This window comes from Odontesthes bonariensis, chromosome 5 (assembly GCF_027942865.1).
Source record: "Odontesthes bonariensis isolate fOdoBon6 chromosome 5, fOdoBon6.hap1, whole genome shotgun sequence".
NCBI classification, from domain to species: Eukaryota; Metazoa; Chordata; class Actinopteri; order Atheriniformes; family Atherinopsidae; genus Odontesthes; species Odontesthes bonariensis.
The window spans coordinates 37,395,137-37,416,910 of record NC_134510.1 but is presented as its reverse complement, the minus strand read 5'-3'; the positions used below and the strand labels follow the sequence as shown (position 1 = coordinate 37,416,910).

The 21,774-nt window shown below is 44.2% G+C and overlaps 1 protein-coding gene across 3 annotated transcripts in view; it reads right to left on the bottom strand.

Annotated features, from left to right (window-relative positions):
• LOC142380444 (lamin-A-like) overlaps positions 1-21,031 on the bottom strand; it is a 46,123-nt gene extending 25,092 nt beyond the window's left edge. Inside the window, exons 1-2 of one of the 3 annotated variants that reach the window (XM_075466311.1) lie at positions 20,954-21,031; positions 12,438-12,826 (exon numbers count right to left, since the gene is read on the bottom strand). In XM_075466311.1, coding sequence (XP_075322426.1) covers positions 12,438-12,781 — 344 coding nt within the window. In that variant the 5' untranslated portion in view covers positions 12,782-12,826; positions 20,954-21,031. Of the gene's footprint in view, positions 1-12,437; positions 12,827-13,698; positions 13,773-14,294; positions 14,504-20,953 lie in introns of those variants that run through there. The other 2 variants (XM_075466309.1, XM_075466310.1) reach the window with 2 other exon arrangements.
• Positions 21,032-21,774: the final 743 nt, after the last annotated feature.

Sequence of the window (21,774 nt, the reverse complement as noted above, 5' to 3'; positions counted from 1 at the left end):
GAGTCCTCAAGAGCTGAGCTCGAGTCCTCAGAGCTCGAGTCCTCAAGAGCTGAGCTCGAGTCCTCGGAGCTCGAGTCCTCAGAGCTGAGCTCGAGTCCTCGGAGCTCGAGTCCTCAAGAGCTGAGCTCGAGTCCTCAAGAGCTGAGCTCGAGTCCTCCGAGCTCGAGTCCTCCGAGCTCGAGTCCTCCGAGCTCGAGTCCTCCGAGCTCGAGTCCTCAAAGTTGAGCTCGAGTCCTCAAGAGCTGAGCTCGAGTCCTCGGAGCTCGAGTCCTCGGAGCTGAGCTCGAGTCCTCGGAGCTGAGCTCGAGTCCTCGGAGCTCGAGTCCTCAAAGTCAGAGCCGGCCAACTGGTTCTCCAAACATTTACAAATTACAGGCTGTAACTTTTCCCTTTTACAAGCTGAGATTCCAGACGTAAAGATAAGGAACGATGGCGACAAACTAAGATAAAAAACGTCGATGTTTGCTGGGATCACTGCAAGCGTCCTTCATCTTAACAAAAATCTAGATCAAACCAAACAAACTTGTAACATTCTAATGAAAGGCAACACACCTAAAAACCCTGATCCGTGTCCTGGTTGAGCGGCACCTTTTCTAATAACGGGTCCGAAAGCATTGCTGCGATGCTTTCACTTTAAATATGCAGACATATCTCTGCAACCAGAGCAGACTGCACATTAGCTGCACTTCTGAAGCTGAGAAGTCACAGAATTCCAGCCAGAAATGCATTTAATCCTCCCTGTTGTGTCGCCTCCTTCATTAAAGCAGCATGTAGCAACAGATAGTCGTTTCAAAACTCTCCGCCGAAGCTGCACTGGGTCACACAAACTCCACAAAACTGCTAAATTAGCTTCGAGCTAAATAAAAACCATGTGGCGCTTCGAGACCACTGAGTTCTTGTTCTGTAACTTTTGTGCTTGGACGGCGACCAAGCTGCGGTTTGAGGGCCGATCCCGTTGGCTGGGCGCTCTCACGCAAAGCTGCAGCGGGCTGGCATCAAACGCACAGAAAGCTGCGCTGCAGAGCAACAGGATGAAGGAAGAAGAACACAGACGGGGACGCTAACGGAGCGTCAGGTGAGCTGTAAAACTCTGAGAATGACAAAGCCATCCTGTGATTGTTTGCACTCCTGGAAAACCACAAACACACACACACACACCTGGTTACAAGCACGGGAAAACAGCCTGCCAGAAAAGTTTTTAAAACCACCATTCAAAGCACTTCTAACGCATTAACCCTTTGTGCGGTCTTAACATTGTGTTTACTCCCCTTGTCCTGTGGGTAAAAAATGAGCCGCCCTACCAAAGCCCCAAAATAAAGCAACTTAATTGAATTTTTAATCCAAAATCTATTTTGGTTCATTTGTTACACAATACAACAAGACAATCACCAGTTTTCAGGATTACACTTTTTTTTTTTTTTTTAAATTAAAACCACAAACCAACCGTCAGTTGGACCAACAGTTTTCTTGTTTTCTCAGTTTTCTTTTACATAATAAAGGTTTATTATTGCTATTATATAAATGTGAAGTAATTACTTCTGAATTAATTATATTGAAAGGGAAAAAAAAACAGAACTTTTTCTGGTGTTTAAATGTTTTTATAATTCACGGGTCAAAAATGACCCATAAGACAATCTTTGTACCCTAGTGGTGTACAGCCCACATGGAAACATAAACAAAAATAAAGTATGACTTTTTCTAACGATGGGGTCCCTTTAGGAAAAGTCATAAAATTTCAAGTTGGAAAAAGATAGTTTAAGGTATTTTTTCTACAGCTAAACATGTTAGTGGCTCACTTTTGACCTGCAGGACAACAGGAGGGTTAAACACGGGCTGCAGGCGGATGAAAATGTTCAATCAGACCCTCCAAGAGCAAGATAAATCATATCAAGATGTTTCGAGCCCTCGTTCCAATAAACAAAAGCAACGTTGAACGCAGAACACGTGAGTCAGAAAGCTGAAAGAGCTCAGACTGGGTGTCCTGTTTGGATTATACAGGACCGGCCTAAACACATCAGTCGGTTCTGTTTCATGTCAAAGAAAATCAGCTCCAGCAGGTCTGGAAACTGGAAGACGAGTTAGGTGACCAACCAGGTGAGACGGCCATGGCTGCGGCCCGTCTGCACGCCAATAAAGACGCTTCAAAAAGACAAAAAGGGGGGCGAGAGGCCCTGTGGAGCCCCACCATCTTAAAGCCATTTTCCCGTCCTTGTGCGAGTGACTCATCGAGGCTTTTGGTTGGCTCTGGAGCTCTATGGAAACTCCATTTCCACCAACTCCACAAACACACATAATCAGTGCAGCGGGCTGCCAAAACCTCCGATCTGTACCAAGTTCTGCTCCGCTGAAGTCCGGGCCCGACTCTCTCATTACCCGCACAGCAATAAGCCGACGCAGACGGCTCCGTCCAGCAGATTTACAGGCAGCGCCACATCTGTTTTCCACCACAAAGTATTCTGTTCAGGGCTGTTCCACGAAGGAGGAAGCCTGTTCATTAGAAAGCTACAAGACCCCGAGTGGAAAACAGAAACCGGTGGTCTTACACATCGTTTGTGGCACTGTGGAAAAGTACAGCAGTTTTTGGTGAGTCATTGAGCAATAAATGAATAAGATTCTGTCTTACTAATAGAAATAATGACCCCTCATGTCTGCTACTTTGTCCATTACTGACAAATTTAAGAGAAAACTTCACCAAACGCTTGCTTTCTGTGCTAGAAAGTGTATTCTTTTTAATTGGATAATGGATAAAGCCCCATCTAAGGCTCAGTGGCACAGGGTGATACTGGAATATGTTGCTTTGGACTATCTGACGTGTAAATTACAGCAAAGATGATGCTTTCTGTAAAACATGGGGACCCTTTTTGTCATATATTGGTTTGAATATCTCATTGTATCATAGCTGAGAATGCCACCCTACCATTTAATTGATGTGTTTTTGTTTCTGTGCACCTTTCTTTGATCGTGTGACTGTATCATGCATAGCAGTGTACACTTGATTTATCTTGCTTGCTCATCTTATTTATATGGGATGACTCCTGAATCTCTCGCCTGTATAAATTTAAATCTGAATTTGAATCTGAGCCAAATGTGTGTATTTCTGTTTTGTCTTTTGAAAATTTAATAAACATATTTAATAAAAATTAATTTAAAAAAAAGCAAAAAGATTCGATCCAACCGCAGCCTTCAGATAACTGTGATGAGTATTTCTCTTTGGAGGACTTTAAAGGAGATGGGATTCAGTGAGATGTAGCAGAAAACCCGACCCAGCTTCCCCTCTTTGTACCCCCCGTGTTCGTGGCTGCTGGACTTACATGGGCAACTAAAAACGGCTCATTCAAAGCTAATGAAAACAATAAAAAAAACACTCCTAAATATCACACACTGGAGCTAAAGAGCCAGTATTAGTTCATTTACAGGCTCATTGTTGCATCTTTTGTTTGTTAATCAGAGTAGATTTGCATGCTTTTATAATAAAGAGACCAAGGCTGTGTTCGAAACGGCATACTACATACTTCCATACTGCATACTCATCGATCAGACAGCATGCAGAGCGTTTACCCACAATGCATTTCGCTCCTGCCCGAGCCGAAATCAGCCGGCCTGAAGCTGATTTCTCTTAAGCTCTAAACTCTGTAAACTTTAGCAACATTTGAAACATTTTCAGGCGAGAAAGTAGTCGTTTAGATCCCCAACGTGTTGAAAACCTGACAAAATACCGGCTGTTTACAATTTTGTTCCCACGAATTCGGCGCTACTAAAGCTAGCCGCAGTGAGCAACGCACTTCCTGTTATTTTCACAAAATAAAATACCCGTTGCCTTTTATCATAGGGAAAGCCATTACCATACAATTGGTGCTTTTGTTTTGAAAACAGGAAGTGAACCTACCCTCGTTGTAGCCAGCTTGAAACTGCCGTTTTGACAGGAAATGACGATCGGTGACGTCACGTTACATCTTGGGTAGTTTGAGTATGAGTAGTAACCTCATGATGCATACCCAACATTTCGGAGAATCTAGTATGCATCCGGGAACTTCTCGCTTACTCAAACTGGCATACTAACTCAAAAAGTTAGTATGAGTAGTAGGAGAAGTATGCGGTTTCGAACACAGCCACACTGTTTTTGTCCAACATCTCCTTTCCTATTAGTTCCGCTCTCTCTGAAGGGCTCGCTCTGCTCTGATTGGTTCAGAGTGTGAAACAGACGTTGGCCATCCATCTGAGGTGTGCCGAACTGGCTTCTAAGCTTTAATCATGCGAGCGTGTTTCCAGATGTTTCCAGCTGTTTCAGGAGCAGTCGGTATGTTTACAGGACGTCCGACTAAAAGCAGATTTTTAAAAAGACGCCGACTGACACACCCACCGATGCAGCTTAGGAGTCACAGAGCTGCAGGGGCAATAAACCGATGCCCCTCCTGATCTTCCACGTGCACAAAGAGCTTTTTAACCCAGCCAAGTAAAGGGAAATGCTGAATAACTTTCCTCCAGCTGTGTCCAACGTTTCACTCCTGCAGACACGATGAAGTGCTGTCAGAGTTTGGATTTTTATCCGTATTCCCCGAGCACAAGAAATCTGAATTCCCAGCTGTGTGTGAGGTCACTAATCAGATTAGAGGAAGAAAAAAATCCATGAAATTGCCTCTGCAATCTTCCCATTAGCTTTATTGATCCCATTTAGGGTCACAGAAGACTGGAGCCCGTCCAAGCGACACAGGCGGCCGGGAACTCCCCGGACGGGTTGCAGGTTCCATCACAGACACCTACTGCCATTTACAATCATCTGTTAACAGAGCGTGCACGTTTTTAATGGTGGGAAGAAGCTGGAGACACACAGACAACGATGCACCATCGAGCCACGAGAGGAGAATATTTAGAGATTTATCTGAAGGTGATTCTGAGTGATACTGAGATGTGACTCTAATCGAAGCTCCCGTCTCCCCAGGCATGACTCAGCGGGTCTGCTGACACATGATACAAGCTGAGATCATCAGGAGGGAACAAAGGGGTTCCCCCTTTAGGAGAAATGTGATCAAACAGAATGAGAAAAGATGGAAAGAAGCAGGAGGAAATCTGCAGCTGGTGGTCTGCAGAACAACTGCGACATCAGAAAAAGAACGCCATGATGCCACGATCCTGAGAGTAGGCAGCACACACGCCGAGTCACTGCTCACATCCTTCATTAAAGTCATTAGTTCCACCTCTGCTTTTCCTGCTATGTCAGGTCATTAGGCCTGCTGAGGGGGGAGCAGAACTGGTGATCATGGGGGGATAAATGTAGCTACCAGAGGATTTATAATGGCTGCTGGCACAGTGTAATGGCCGTGTGCTCAATTATGAATAAAGTGGTCGGAGTCTGAGCTGTGTGTGCTCTGAGGTGGTGATTCTGTTACATTTCCTCTGGGATGAAGCCGGATGACAACCTGGCAAACCAAATATTTTCACAGCTATTCTGCAGCTATTAAAAAAAAAAAAAAAAAAAAAAAAAGTCTAAATGAAAATAAAAAGCAGCCACAGACGCTGAGAGCGGATCGATCCGGTGGATCAGAGCGCACGATGCTGCTTATTGTCTAAAGATTCGATAAATTCATTTACTGCTGTGATTGGGCTGGGAAAACATTTCCTTCAGTAGTTGGTCTGTGAGCCATTTCACACATTAAAACAGGTGCTGTTCAAACAGAAAATGGAAATACGGGAGCCTGGAAGTCCATATTTGGTGTGAGCAACACAAGCTTTCTGTCATTTCTTCAGGTTTAACCATCGTGAGGATCAGTAATCATTCGATGCAGCTTAAGTTCCTTTTTCCTGGAATACTGCAAGTCACAAATAATCCTCAACAGTTTCTCCACAGAGGCTCCGTCCCTCAGACAGAGCAGCGATGCCACTATAAAAAAAAAAAATACCCGTTGCCTTTTATCATAGGGAAAGCCATTACCATACAATTGGTGCTTTTGTTTTGAAAACAGGAAGTGAACCTACCCTCGTTGTAGCTAGCTTGAAACTGCCGTTTTGACAGGAAAGGACGATCGGCGACGTCACGTTACGTTGCATCTTGGGTAGTTTGAGTATGAGTAGTAACCTCATGATGCATACCCAACATTTAGGAGAATCTAGTATGCATCCGGGAACTTCTCGCTTACTCAAACTCGCATACTAACTCAAAAAGTTAGTATGAGTAGTGGGAGTATGCGGTTTGGAACACAGCCAAAAAGAAAGAAAGAACCGGAGTGCAGGCTTTAAAAACATTAAAGACACTTTATCTCAACAAACCAGGCAGGAGCAGCTTGACTGAATCCTCCTGTTATCCCCAACACGGGCCATGTTTAAGGTGTTACCTTGGTGACGCCTTTAAAATAGAAACTTTACTGGAGGAACCTCCAGCTGGGACTAATATTAGACCAGTTCTCCTTCTCCCTGCAGGACACACCTAACTAAATACTTCATCATATCGTCTGTTGGGTGGATAATTATGAAGAGTTTAACACGAGCTGACAGCCAGTGGTGAGATACCGCCAATCCAGGAAGTAGGAATGTGCTCCATGATAAGCCCACTTCCTGCTCTGTGGGCTGATAGTTGCCCACAGCATCCCACCCCATGCAGGGAAGCATTTTTCAGACCTATTTTGGATCTGCGTCACGTCGAGCTTCAGCTGCGCCCGGACACGTCTGCTCTCACCATGTCTGCAGCAGCTCTTCTTTAAATTCAGATTCAAAGCATCTACCTGGAGTCACACCCTGAAAGCACACCATGCAGACGGGCGTGGCAAATCCCCGCTTTGGGCCTGATCCGCGGAAGGGTTGGGCTGTTTATTCACAGCTTTTTACACAATCTGTCTGAAAAAACAGAAGAGTTGATGTAGCAGTGACATGCGTGGAAGGGTTTGGTTCTGCATGACAGGCTTTGTTTTGATGGTTATGGGGGATTGGAGAGGAGGAATCTGCAGTCCTAAAGATGGCAGTCCGAGTCTAAAAAGCTAATTCTCCTTAGATTTTGGGTTTGGATGTAGTGGACGAATAGTTACATGTAAATGTCATTAGAATCTGAAGAAATGGTCAGAATGGGTCTCCTATGTACAACAGTCATGGCCAGATTTCGTGGAGGTAACAAATTGATAGATTTGGTCTTTTTGTTCGTTTTATTTATTTAATTCTTGGGATTTATTTGTTTTCTTTCAGTTTTTCTGATGATCTGATACACAGCTCTACTGTCTAAGGAAAAGGTTGCTCGGTCTCCTGTTTATTTTATTTAATATTTTAGTTAACTGTTTAAAGAAACCCAGATGTTGATGTCCCAACATACCATATACATTTCTGTTACATCCCTCTGTTCTTTTTATTTTGATAAATAAAAAGAATCTGAAGAAATGTTGAGCAAATGTTTGTGGATTTGTGGACTTCTTTAATAATACGGGCCACAGAAACTCCTGTATGGTTCCCCCGAACGCCCGACTGATGTTTTCTACAGACACGGAGAGCCGTGAAAGTATTTATCCGTGTTTAAAGTGTCAGCTCATAGCTAAACGATGCAGTCTTACTTTTAAATCCGCTGGATTGAAAGATTCAGGCAGATTAAGGTGTCATTTCTCCAACCAAAGTTTTGCTTTCCAGTCTGTGTTCTTTAAGGCTTTCCTGAAAATCTGGATTTTTTTTTAGTTTCTTCAGATGTTGGGAACAAATTAGATCAACTTTAAGAACACGGTCGTCCGTTTAAAGAAAGTTAATATATTGATAAAAAGCTAGTTATTGGTCATGTGAGTTCTGCTGACATCACGTGTTGCTACTGTTCCGGTAGGTCAGATCCAGCCTTAAAGGGATAGTTCGCCTCTTTTGACATGAAGCTGTATGACATCCCATATCAGCAGCATCATTTCTGAACATCTTCTTACCCCCTGCTGCGTCCTGTGAGCAGAGTTCCAGCCTCGTTTTGGTGTTGATGAAGGTAGTCCGGCTAGTTGGCTGGGGTTTAAAAAATAAAGCGTTTTGCTTCTCAAAACAATATGCGTTCAACAGAGTAATACATTTGCATCACAAAATCGTTCTCCAGGAAAAAGTCAGACCTCACAATCGCTTGGCCCTATTTTCTCTCCCTTCGTATCTCGGAAGCAGGGGACTGCTCGGTCTACAAAGCAGGCAGTGATACGAAGGGAGAGAAAATAGGGCCAAGCGATTGTGAGGTCTGACTTTCCTGGAGAACGATTTTTGTGATGCAAATGTATAACTCTGTTGAACGCATATTGTTCTGAGAAGCAAAACGCTTTATTTTTTAAACCCCAGCCAACTAGCCGGACTACCTTCATCAACGCCAAAACGAGGCTGGAACTCTGCTCACAGGACGCAGCAGGGGGTAAGAAGATGTTCATAAATGATGTTGCTGATATGGGATGTCATACAGCTTCATGTCAAAAGAGGCGAACTATCTCTTTAAGGCTTTCCTGAAAAACTGGATTTTTTTTCTAGTTTCTTCAGATGTTGGGAACGAATTGGATCAACTTTAAGAACACGGTCGTCCGTTTAAAGAAAGGTAATATATTGATAAAAAGCTAGTTATTGGTCATGTGAGTTCTGCTGACATCACGTGTTGCTACTGTTCCGGTAGGTCAGATCCAGCCTTAAGAAGGATTTACACAGCGAGTCCAGCCGCTGACATCAGGGAACCAGCTCCCTTTCACAGGCTTATGTCTCACAGCCAGCAGCACAGCTGGAAGACAAACTGTGCACGAGACCCCACCGGAGAGCCACAGCGCATCAGCATTCAAGCACCAGATTAACCAATGAGCAGCTCTGCGGCTCCTGCTGGAGCTCAGGCGCTTAAGATCAGGCTGTTCTGACCCGGTGTTCAGTCTCAGCTTGTTCAAGTGGCTGCAAGTTCATAACAAAAAAAACACACACATTCCACACACGCCTGCGAGAATTTAATGCAGATTTTCAACTGTCAGAGTATTCACGACTTGCACAGAGCTGCAGGGACAAGGGCTGGCCCACAGCAGCTTGAGGTTTTCCCTCGGGGGGGGGGGGGGGGGGGGGGGGGGGGTTAAACACACAGAGACGTTTGTGTGGGGCTACAGAGCGAAGCCTTCAGGCTAAACAGGTGTGTCCCGTCCTGCAGGCTCCACCTGTTGCTGCTCGTCACGTTTGTGGATAACCCAGACGTGAACAAAGAGCCGGCCGAGGTGTAGATGTCGAGCGTCGCATCGCCGTCTGCTGAAGCCACCGCCGGAAGCTCAGCGGCGAGTCAGAGCAGTGTGTCAGCGTGTATTAATAAAGCAGGCTTCCCGTCAGTCAGCCCATTCCAGAGGCCATGAAAAACCTCTGAGTCACCACCCCGTCACAAGGGCCGAGGCTCCCACAGCGCCATGGCAACCAAACACCAAACACGCCGGCCGAAGTGTAACAGATAAAACCAGCTAAGGCTGGATTGAAGGGTTCCCTCCCCCCCAAACAAACAAACAAACAAACACACATCAGAAGCTCTGCTTCCCCTGGAAAACAACACAGCAGGCAGCACAGCAACATGATCCTCCATAAATTAAAGCAGAACGTGCACGCTCATAACCCTGAACACTGATCTGAACACGTACTTGCAGTAGTTTCACTTTCTCATACCAGGCAACCCGTCCTCGAGTGCACTTTGGCAGCACTCAGGAATGTGTCTGCAGCAGGGGACTAATGAAAAGATTCATCTGCACCGAAGCTAAAACAACAACAAAAAAAACTGTCTCAGCCTGCTGAAATCACTCCTTAGACCAGAGACACTCATTGGGTGGCTCACACTCGCATAGTAACTTGTAACAATAACAATACATTTTTTCAAATAACACACAGCGAATACTGCACAGTATTAAGTATTTTCATTAAGTTTGCGTTTTTGTAGTATTAAGTATTTTCATTAAGTTTGCGTTTCTGTAGTATTAAGTATTTTCATTAAGTATTAATTAAGGCTTAATGGTGTTTCCTAAAGGGGGCTCTGTTAAACCTGGCAACGCAGCCCGCTTAAACCACCGTCACACTTGACCGCAGAGCACGCTAGCTCCTTTAGCCAGCGGTTTTTAATTAAAAAAAAGGGCAAAAAACAGCCCAAAAACCATGCTCATCCTGAATGTCTCACTATGATTACAACAACAAACTACAAATACAACATGAAGAAAGTCAAGCACATGCACGCCAGCTTCCACTCATCCCAGTATTAAAGCAAATGTGGTCTGAATTGAAAATGTATTGGCTGTGTTGTTTCTTTTTTTGTGGGATGTTTTATATGTAGAAATGCATATTTGCAAAAGGGGACTTTAGTATGTTGTGGTAAAAGTGGCTCTTCCCTTGATTTTGCTGCCAATGTGGCTCTGGTGAAAACAACAGTGAGTATCACTGCCTTAAAGGGTTCCAACTTAAATATCTCCAGTGGAGGCAGAGCTGAAGCATAGCAGAGAGGGACAGAGGCTGCCTTCCGTAACTCATTACACGAGGCGTCTCAGCCTGTAATCAAAGGCCTTCTGTCATCAGGGCCATAATTCTACCTGAACAGAGCAGGTTGTGTGGAAAGGGTGGAGCAGAGAGTCCACAGGTGTGTCGCTCCAACACTCCCCAGGAGCAAAGACCGAGTCATCCAACTGAGCCGACGACAGAGTCAATCTACAGAAAGTTTGGGTGTTGCTCTACCTCAGCTCTGCAGAACAATCCAATCTAATTTATTTGTAGCACATTTCATGTACAAAACAGTTCAAAGTGCTTCATATAAAATAAAAGCATTGCAGCAGGGAGTGGAAGAAGCATTAAAAATACATAAAAGAATATAAAGAGAAACAAATAAAATAATTTAAAAACAAGCAACAGTCCAGATAAGTTCAAAGATATCGTGCAGATTTCATACATAGACACATGAGAACAGAAATGTCTTTAACCTGGATTTAAAAATGTCTCCATTTGGTGAAAGTTTAATCTCCACTGGCAGTTTGTTCCACTTGTTTGCAGCATAACAGCTAAATGCTGCTTCTCCATGTTTAGTCTGGACTCTGGACTGGACCAGCTGACCTGAGTCCTTGGATCTAAGAGCTCTGCTGGCTTTATATTCTCTGAACAGATCACAGATTGTAAACCATCAGCAGGCTTTTAAAATCTATTCTGTGACTGACTGGAAGCCAGAGTAAAGATTTTAAAGCTGCTGTGATCATAAACAGAACAGAAAGTAATGTCTTCTCTCATCTTTGGGACCACAAATCCAATTTATCTAAATGATCATTTTGCATACTAGATTCTCTGAAATGTTGGGTATGCATCATGAGGTTACTACTCATACTCAAACTACCCAAGATGCAACATAACGTGACGTCACCGATCGTCATTTCCTGTCAAAACGGCAGTTTCAAGCTAGCTACAACGAGGGTAGGTTCACTTCCTGTTTTCAAAACAAAAGCACCAGTTGTATCGTAATGGCTTTCCCTATGATAAAAGGCAACGGGTATTTTATTTTGTGAAAATAACCGGAAGTGCGTTGCTCACTGCGGCTAGCTTTAGTAGCGCCAAATTCGTGGGAACAAAATTGTAAACAGCCGGTATTTTGTCAGGTTTTCAACACGTTGTGGATCTAAACGACTACTTTCTCACCTGAAAATGTTTCAAATGTTGCTAAAGTTTACAGAGTTTAGAGCTTAAGAGAAATCAGCTTCAGGCCGGCTGATTTCGGCTCGGGCAGGAGCGAAATGCATTGTGGGTAAACGCTCTGCATACTGTCTGATCGATGAGTATGTAGTATGGAAGTATGTAGTATGGAAGTATGAAGTATGTAGTATGTAGTATGTAGTATGCAGTATGGAAGTATGTAGTATGAAGTATGTATTATGTAGTATGAAGTATGCAGTATGAAGTATGCAGTATGTAGTATGAAGTATGAAGTATGCAGTATGTAGTATGCAGTATGGAAGTATGTAGTATGCAGTATGGAAGTATGTATTATGTAGTATGAAGTATGTAGTATGAAGTATGCAGTATGTAGTATGCAGTATGGAGTATGCAGTATGGAAGTATGTAATATGTAGTATGAAGTATGCAGTATGTAGTATGGAAGTATGTAATATGTAGTATGAAGTATACAGTATGTAGTATGCAGTATGGAAGTATGTAGTATGAAGTATGCAGTATGTAGTATGCAGTATGGAAGTATGTAGTATGCAGTATGTAGTATGGAGTATGCAGTATGGAAGTATGTAATATGTAGTATGAAGTATGCAGTATGGAAGTATGTAATATGTAGTATGAAGTATACAGTATGTAGTATGCAGTATGGAAGTATGTAGTATGACGTATGCAGTATAGAAGTATGCAGTATGGAAGATGTAGTATGCAGACATACTACTCATGACTTCAGAAAGTCATGAAAAACAAACTCCAATAGCATCAGATTTTAGATCAACATCCCCGTGCACAGCCCCCCCGTGCACAGCCCCTCTTACCGGACTTTGAGCTCCTTGAACTCCTCCCTGATCTTGCCCAGCTCCAGCTGCAGCCGCGCCCGCTCCCTGGCCACCTGGTCCAGCGTCTTGCGGGCGTCGGCCAGCTCCGTCTCGTAGGCCGCCTTAATGCCCGTCAGGTCGCGGGTGACGGTGGACTCGGACTCGGAGATGCGCATCCGCAGCCCGGCGTTCTCCATCTCCAGGGAGCGCACCTTGTCGATGTACACGGCCAGGCGGTCGTTGAGGTTGCACAGGTCCTCCTTCTCCTGCAGCCGGGTGATGCGGGCCGGGGAGATGGTGGAGGTGGCGCCGCGGCTGGCGCGCTTTTGGCTCGGGGTTTCCATGGCGATTGTGGCTCAGCGAGAGGTCCAGATAGGGCGAGTCGGTGGCTGCAGGAGAGGGAGGAAGAGTTAATGGACCGCCTTCATCACAAGTTAAACTTTAATCGACTTCACACTCAGGAAACGTTCCCGTCTCTGATAAACGCGGCTCTTATCTTGGGCTCTCACAGTTCTGCATGATGATGCGTAACCAGACTCTTTATCCACAGCGCGTTTGATCGATTGTTCTTTTTTGCTTCTCGTTTAAAACCCTGATTCGACTGTTTAATGAAATATTGCCCTGCAGGGTTCAGGTCCCTTCCTGCCTGCTGATAGCACGACTCTCTCTGGTATTTTGACTCTACACAAACCCACTGTGATAACATCCACCTCCCCGTCCCTTCCTCCTGCTCGCTTATATTCCTGCAGGAGCAGCTTTGCCACTTTTTCAGCTGCTTGCTCAACAGATTTCCCATAAAAAAAAAACTCCTAAAACATGCAGCAAACAAGACAAGACGGGGCTATATAAACCAAAACTCCTCCGAGTTATTTGGTAAACTTTAAGAAAAGCAGAAAGCAGGAGAGTGGAAGCTAATTGCGTCAACCCTCTTGAGAGGGGCCCGTTCTTGGGTGATCATTTCGCTCTCAGTTGCTTGCGACAGCGAGTGGAATTACTGACTGTTGACTCATGGCATAAACATCCCATAGACTGTGGGACGGCCTGGAAAGGGCAACTTCTCCTCACTGTGGCTCCAAAGATGAGCAAAAGCTTCTACTGACAGAGATGTTTATCTGAAGGACGACGAGCCTTTTTAAAAAGCAGAATAAACTCGGTTTGCATCAACTGAAGCTGTGACGGTACAAGTTCTGCCCGTTCCAAACCCATCACATTACATTTCATTACGGTCATTTTGCAGACGCTTTTATCCAAAGCGACTTACAATAAGTGTGTTCCACATCAGTAGGCAAAAGAACTTCAGGTCACAAGAAATCAGAAGTGCATTTCCTTCCAAAACCAAACAGCTAAGAGCAGAACTAGTGCTAGAGTAACTGCGGTAAGTTAGGTACAGAGACAAATGGGAAGACAATTTGGAAAACAAATAAGTGAGTAAGGAGCTGGGACGAAACGGATCTGGATCTGGGTGGCGTTTCCTGAAGAACCCAGCAGCTCGTCCCAGCTCCACGGCAGCAGAACCATCCCACCGTGATTCAGGGGTGGGTGGAAGCACCAAACTTTGACATCCATCCCCTCGCCGCCCATTTCAAAGGGACACGCACGCCCACGTGGGTGGGATGTGTGCGCACACACCCACAGAAGCTGGACCTGTGACACTCACAAGCACTCTCTGGACTAACTCTGAATAAATGAAGCACCCATTCAGGCTTTTAAAAGCTTTTAAACAGGCTCCACTCTCCAGTGAAAAAACGAGCCACAAAGTTGTTCCACAGCGAAACGAGCCGCCCGAACACATTAAAACAAGAAGCACAGCAGCTGTCAGAGAAGCCAACGCACTAAAAAAAAAAAAAAATAACTCACCTCAGCCGAGTGACGGCAGCTAAAAGTGGGAGAGCAGGACCTTCCTACGTGGATCTGCTGCTCTGAGCGAGGGGAAGAAGCTGCGTACCCTGGAGCAACGGAGGGAAGAGGCTGGGCTGAACGGGTCGGACGGTCTTGCTCTCGGCCGGTGGGTGTGTGCGCCTTTGGCTCGAGCCCTGAACTGCTTTCCTACTGACTGCAGCACAGAGAGGGGCAGGAGCAGCAGAGAGGGGCAGGAGCAGCAGAGAGGGGAGGGTGGGGCTGCGAGGAGGAGTCAGGGCAGGCTGAGCGCTCACACACAGTGGAGCTGCAGAGCTGCAGAGCTGCAGAGCTGGCCATCTTCCCCCTCCTCACTGCACTCACAGACTGACCTCAGCGTCTGTCAATAAAACGCAGCGACACGGTGACAGCGAGCAGCCCCCAGGTGGGAGACCGAGCGGCTGCCCCCGGCTGCTGTGAGCAACACATCAGCCCACAGCTCCAGTTAAATTATTAAATTATCAAACACAAAGATGAACTCTCGCTCTGGTGACCTTGGAGAAGCACGAGCTCGACTCGTGGAAACGAAACCAAACAGAACGATCCGCCACCTCGCAGCAGCTCCGGTGTCGGCAGAAGGATGAGCCGTCAGGGAGCCCATGCAGGACAGAGTCTGATTCGCACGAGTCATGCTGAGAGTCCCAAAGTGAGACACTCGCACCCAGCTGACTCGGTCTTATACTTATTTGCTCGGGGTGGAGTTAATATCACAGAATCACAGGTCCAATCAAGTTCTGGTGCAGAGGAAAAAAAAAAAAAAAAAAGACGTTCTGTGTGCGTCTCCTCACCATGGAAATGGAGGCCGGTTCATTCATGTGTGTGTGTGTGTACGTGCATGTGGGCAAGACTGCCCCTCTGCTTTTGGGCATGGGGCAGGCCCAGAGCTGAGGGAGTATCCTGGCTGCAGAGAGCTGCTGGATCCCAGTCACACACCCAGCTGGGAGGCTGCGAGCAGCCGCTTTATTCCTGGAGTTTTCCACATTAAAGCTGCAGATAAGCATCACCTGCAGGTGGGCGGCACTTTAAAGGGACAGTTCGCCTCTTTTGACATGAAGCTGTATGACATCCCATATCAGCGACATCATTTATGAACATGTTCTTACCCCCTGCTGCGTCCTGTGAGCAGAGTTCCAGCCTCGTTTTGGTGTTGATGAAGGTAGTCCGGCTAGTTGGCTGGGGTTTAAAAAAATAAAGCGTTTTGCTTCTCAAAACAATATGCGTTCAAAAGAGTAATACATTTGCATCACAAAATCGTTCTCCAGGAAAAAGTCAGACCTCACAATCGCTTGGCCCTATTTTCTCTCCCTTCGTATCACTGCCTGCTGTGCAGACCGAAGTACAGACCGAGCACTCCCCTGCTTCCGTGATACGAAGGGAGAGAAAATAGAGCCAAACGATTGTGAGGTCTGACTTTTTCCTGGAGAACGATTTTGTGATGCAAATGTATTACTCTGTTGAATGCATATTGTTTTCAGAAGCAAAACGCTTTATTTTTTAAACCCCAGCCAACTAGCCGGACTACCTTCATCAACACCAAAACGAGGCTGGAACTCTGCTCACAGGACGCAGCAGGGGGTAAGAAGATGTTCATAAATGATGTTGCTGATATGGGATGTCATACAGCTTCATGTCAGAAGAGGCGAACTATCCCTTTAAGCAACTTTTTCACAAGGAAGCACAGAGCAAGACATGAACTTCCTGTTCTTCCCGCTTCGTGAATAAACTGCGTTCATGATACAGACGAATGGAGCCCAACATTAGCTGCACATGTGAAAGATTTCTCTCTTTGTTCTTATAACCATGAGAGAGTTTCATTTGTCTCTATCTGCCACTCGGCTTGGCCAGCCTCTGTACTTCCATGGAAGTCACACCAGAGCAGGAATGCTTGGCAGGCGGCCACACACACTTCTCCACAACAAATTCGGCCCTCGTGCTGCCTGCATGCTCAGACGCTAATATTTCTCACTTCCGTGAGCCCAAATCTGACAAATGTTTGACGAACCTGAGGCCAAACGATGAGATAAAGCAAGAAAAGGTGCTAAACATGGGGATTTTCTCTTTTTAAAACTTGAAATTAATTAGATGCAAAGCCACAACAGCAACTTGTAAAGCGGCCCGACTGTCGGACAGTTTGAGATCCGCCCAATAAGATGGACCACGAAGCTTTCATGTTCAGATTGAAGATAGAGTTCAGATGAGTTCAGATAAGAGTGAAGCGGCGGCCGTGCACTGCACCTGCAGGTTTATTACTGCCTCTGTTATCTCTGCTCAGGAGGCCATTGTTCCCACATGGACTCGATCATTAACAGAGGACCGGTGCCATCTTAAGCTGGGTGTGTTCGGCTGGGCATCTGAAGTAAGGCTTCCTGTTTCCTCCACATAAATGATATTAAACTCCAGCAGGGAGGATTCCACGCCAGGTTCTCCTCAGCGTGTTGGAGACGGGAAAGAAACAGGAAACACAAGGTGCTATCTAAATCAGTCCAAACAGATGCAAACCGTGACCGGGGATCAAAAAGCTCGTCTCGTTGTTTTAATCAGCAACATGACGGGAAGAAAGTCTCCCAGAGGATAGCTGAGGGACTCCTGAAGCTCACATCCAGGCTGAATAAGTCCACCACTCAGGCTTTACCCCTCATACCCCATTTAAAACAACTTAAAAACATCATATATTAATATTTTTTCCGCTTTTTTTTCCATTAATCTTTTATTCCACTTCAGTTCTCATCATAACTACCAAGTTTTTAATTATTTTCACAAATTAAATACTGGTTTATATGATGTAAACACCAATTTCTGTAAAAAACTGCTATATTTTCAATATATAGAATGCAGTGGAATTGTTGGGGGGGGGGATTATGGTCTGGGATATTGATTTTTAGGGATTTTTTTATTTTTTTGTTATGCCCGATTAAAAAAAAACAACTTTAATTTCTGAAAAGGGACATTTTTGTCCCCTTTTAAAACGACCTAAAAACATCATATATTAATATTTTTTCCCACTTTTTTTTCATAAATCTTTTCTTCCACTTCAGTTCTGATCATAACCACCAACTTTTCAATTATTTAAAAAAAAAAATGAACCTTTTAGGCTAATTTTTAGTCACAATATGTAAAGACGAGTGATAAAAGATGATTGAGAAAAGGTTGCGAGCTGCTTACGAATACACCCCATTTATCCTGCTTTATGCCTCCTTATTTCATAAAAATATTCCAGTCCGTCTACGTGACCCTGTGACAGTTTCAGACCCAACAACCACGGCTGTGCAAGTAGCCTCACATCATGTGATAATTTTTTCAGTGGACTCTGAAAGTGTAGCGTTAAAATCTACTAAGATACTTCATAACACTAAATACTACAGATATATAAAATTTACTTAAAATTTGGAGTAAAATGATGTTCCTGCCTATGAAATACAAGTAGACTTTACTTAGTTTAAATAAATATAATTTAAAACTTAGATGTAATTAAGTAAATGTTACTTAATATCTTCAAAACTGTTTTATGGGAAGTAAAATTTACTTGATATTGCAGCATTAAATCTTACTTAAATCATTTGAGTGCAAATACTTACAAAGGGTTTTTAAGTAAATCTTACGAGTTGTTTTTGTCAGTGTACACTCATGCTTGAAAGAAGCTATGGTCCAGTTTTCATGGTCATTTCAGCCGCCGCAGCTACTGAAAACAGTTTGAAACAAACTAAAACTCCAACCACAGGAGGATAGACCGCTAATCTTAGCTCAGCAATCACGAGCTGAAAGTACAAAAACTGCAGCCTGGAAGCGACCACAAACCGACGTGCTTCTCCAGCATTATGGCCTCTGCATGAGTCGGGCTTTCCTCTCTGCTGGTTGTCATGGATTCCACACGATTATGGGAACTTTCCAGCTCCGCTCCACGCTGACATGAGTCATCAAACCATTTTAAGCTAGCAGTGACTGCAGAGGCCCAGAATACACTGAAAATATATAGTTCTGTGGGGAAGTGTTGGGTCACCCCTTCATTCTTTATGGTTTCTTCCAAGCAGCAAGACTTTAAAAGCCTTTTTCTTTGGACATTTTCTGCTCTTTCATTCATCTTGAATGTGTTTTTTCTCTGTTAAGCCACTTAACTCTGAGCTATGAACCATTCAGGCAGGAAAAAGGTTCCTAACTCAAGGGATGAACCAGTGTTGTGTCCACACAGAACAGACAACTGAGCAAAGAAGCCGTTTTAAACTGGATCTTTAGGCACTTTGTTCCCAGCAGCCTGTCACAGAGACACATCATTTGTTCCCATTTCTTTAGCTGCATCTGTGAAAAACAGCTTCATAGTTTCAACTTTTTTGTACATTTACATTAAAACTGCTTTCAGTTACCAAAAGAGTCAAATTATCACGTCTAAAAGTAGAAAAGTAGGAAAAAACAGACAATAATAAGAATTATATGTTATTCAACATCAAGAAAAAGTAAATAAGATTCAATTTAAAGCTTAAAAAAGGAATATAAGATATAATCTAATGACTAATTATGGAGCAATTAATATAAATGAAATGATTAAACTGTTTTATGCCACCAGAAATGAATAATCTAGAAGCTCTTTGTGGGTTTTAGACTGGAATTAAGATTTGTTCCCATTTCTTTAGCTGCATGTGTGAAAAACAGCAAAGATAACACAGTGTGACAGACAGAAAACAGGATTTCTGCAGCAACAAGGTGATTCCCAAAGAGCTGTTAGCTGAAACTTGGCATATCTCAGCATGGTGTGCAGTGTGTCCTTAAAACATTTGAGGAAACTGGACAAGTGGAGGACAGAAGAAGAAGTGTCAGGCCTAAAGAACTATCTACAGCAGATGAACAGGATCTGAAAGTGATGTCCTTAAGAAAGAGGAAAACATCCAGCAAAGACCTGACACAGGAGCTGAGAGATGCATCTGGAGCTTCAGCTGATCCATCTGCTGTTGGCCCAAGCCTCATCAGAAATGGGCTCCATGGAAGGGTGGCTGTCAAGAAGCCGTTCTTAAGGAAGGGAAACAGGGAGAAAAGGCTGAGCTGTGCCAAAGGACACAAGAAGTGGGCTGAAAATCAGTGGCAGCAGGTCTGATGGAGGGATGAATCCTCCCCAGAGCCCGGAGCTCAACATTACTGAAGCAGTGTGGGATCATGTTGGCAGAGAACGCAACAAAAGGCAGCCCACATCCAAAGAAAAGCTTTGGGATGTCCTTCAAGAAGCCTGGAGAACTATTCCTGAAGACTCCTTAAAGAAAGGACAGAAAGCTCGTCTGAGAGGGTTCAGGCTGTGCTGGAAGAGAAAGGAGCTCAGAGCAGATATTCACTTTAAAGCTGCTCAGAACTGAACTACCTCTGCTTCTGCCTCAGATTCTGGGTTTATGTCCATGTTTGAACATGTCTCAGTGAGTCTCTGCAGCCGTTTCCTGCTTAATATAAAGAAATGAGACGTGACTGAAGACTCAGCTCTGGTATCTGAGGTTAGTGGGATTTTCTCACCCAAACTCTTCACTGACATCTGCATCATAAACTCAGTTTAAAGTTAGAGAAACGCATTCTGGATTCATCTCTCCTTTTAAGTGGCCATCAGGTACCACATGGACACAGTTTTTATGATTAAATAAGATGAGACGAGCCACATTACGGCTGAAACGTTTTAAAGCTATTTAAGACTCTGCGTTTATATCCATGTTTGCACACATTTCCTGTTTTTTCTATAAATAGATCAGGGCTGGCTCAATACATTGAATGCATATGGTCTCACACAGGTTGTGGCACTCAAACTATGATTGACTGCTGCTAAAAATAAATAAATGGAGGGGAAACAGGGCCGACATCTCCCCACCTGCAGCAACCTGGACGGTTGACATTTAGAGGTTTCTCCGCCCGGCTCGCTGTTATCCGACAGGCAGAACAGCTGCTTTCTGATCGCCCGTTTATCATCCTAATTTAAATAAAAGTGGTGAAAGCACAGCCGATCAGCGACCGGCACGCAGATCCTGATGTTTGTCCTTCATTCTGATTCTTTTTGTTGCTTGTTTTTAAAATTCATTTAAATTATTTTATTTGTTTCTCTTTATGTTCTTTTATGCATTTTTAATGCTTCTTACACTCCCTGCTGCAATGCTTTTATTTTGTGTAAAGCACTTTGAACTGTTTGTACATGAAATGTGCTACACATATAAATTTGATTTGATTTTGATGATTCTGCGTTTAAATGTGAAGCTTCTGCAGGATTTCATAAGTGGCTGACTGAACTCTATGAAAAAGCAGATTTATAGGTGTTCCCAAAGTGCTCAGTGAGCGCTGTATATACACACTGAGGCCTATATGACACTCCAGTCCTCTCCCTTCATGAATCATCCTGCATCTCCCGGTTTGCGCCTCTTTGGCGCCCCCTACAGGCCGTTGGGCGGAACTGCATCTCTTCGGAGCCATTCACAAAGTACAGTAAAGACACGAGGCGCCATCAACCGGCTGACACACTGTGTAAAAAATTCGGTCACAGAGTTCATGAACTGATTCAACTCCCTGTCTGTCTGCCTGCTTTTAAAAAAAGGGGGGAAAAACACCCCCCACGCTCGCGGGACTCAAAGGAAAACCCTTTCCAGCTTCAAACCTTCTCTTCTTACCTTTAAATCCTTTACCTTCACACGCGGCTCCCCTCTTCGCGGTCACCGCTGACCTTTCAAAATGTCCACGCGCCGCCTGATCAGCATATCATCCAGTCAGGGGCGAGTTTCTTTGAGCATGTCGGAGAGTCTCAGAGCCGAACCGAGCCGAGTCGAGCCAGCGGCCACCTGCAGATCAGCCCACTTGATTAGGCTGCCAATCTCCGCTAATTAACGCAGCCTGCAGGCGCCACCTGGCGACCATGATGCACGTTTACCTCAGAGGGGCAGGGTTCGGCCTCCGCGGGCACGTGAGCGTGCACGCACCCAAAGAAGACAAGACGTTTAGAGGCACTATTTCATTTTACTTTTTAGGATAAAATGACTGCACCAAAGGTTTTTTATAATGATGCATTATTATTATTATTATTATTATTATTATTATTATTATTATTATTGTTATTATTATTAAAAGCCTGCTGATGGTTTACAAATCCCAGAACGGTTCAGAACCAGAATACATCTGTGATGTGTTCAGAGAATATAAACCTAGCAGAGCTCTTAGATCCAAGGACTCAGGTCAGCTGGTCCAGTCCAGAGTCCAGACTAAACATGGAGAAGCAGCATTTAGCTGTTATGCTGCAAACAAGTGGAACAAACTGCCAGTGGAGATTAAACTTTCACCAAATGGAGACATTTTTAAATCCAGGTTAAAGACATTTCTGTTCTCATGTGTCTATGCATGAAATCTGCACGATATCTTTGAATTTATCTGGACTGTTGCTGGTTTTTAAATTCATTTAAATGATTCTATTTGTTTCTCTTTATATTCTTTTATGTAT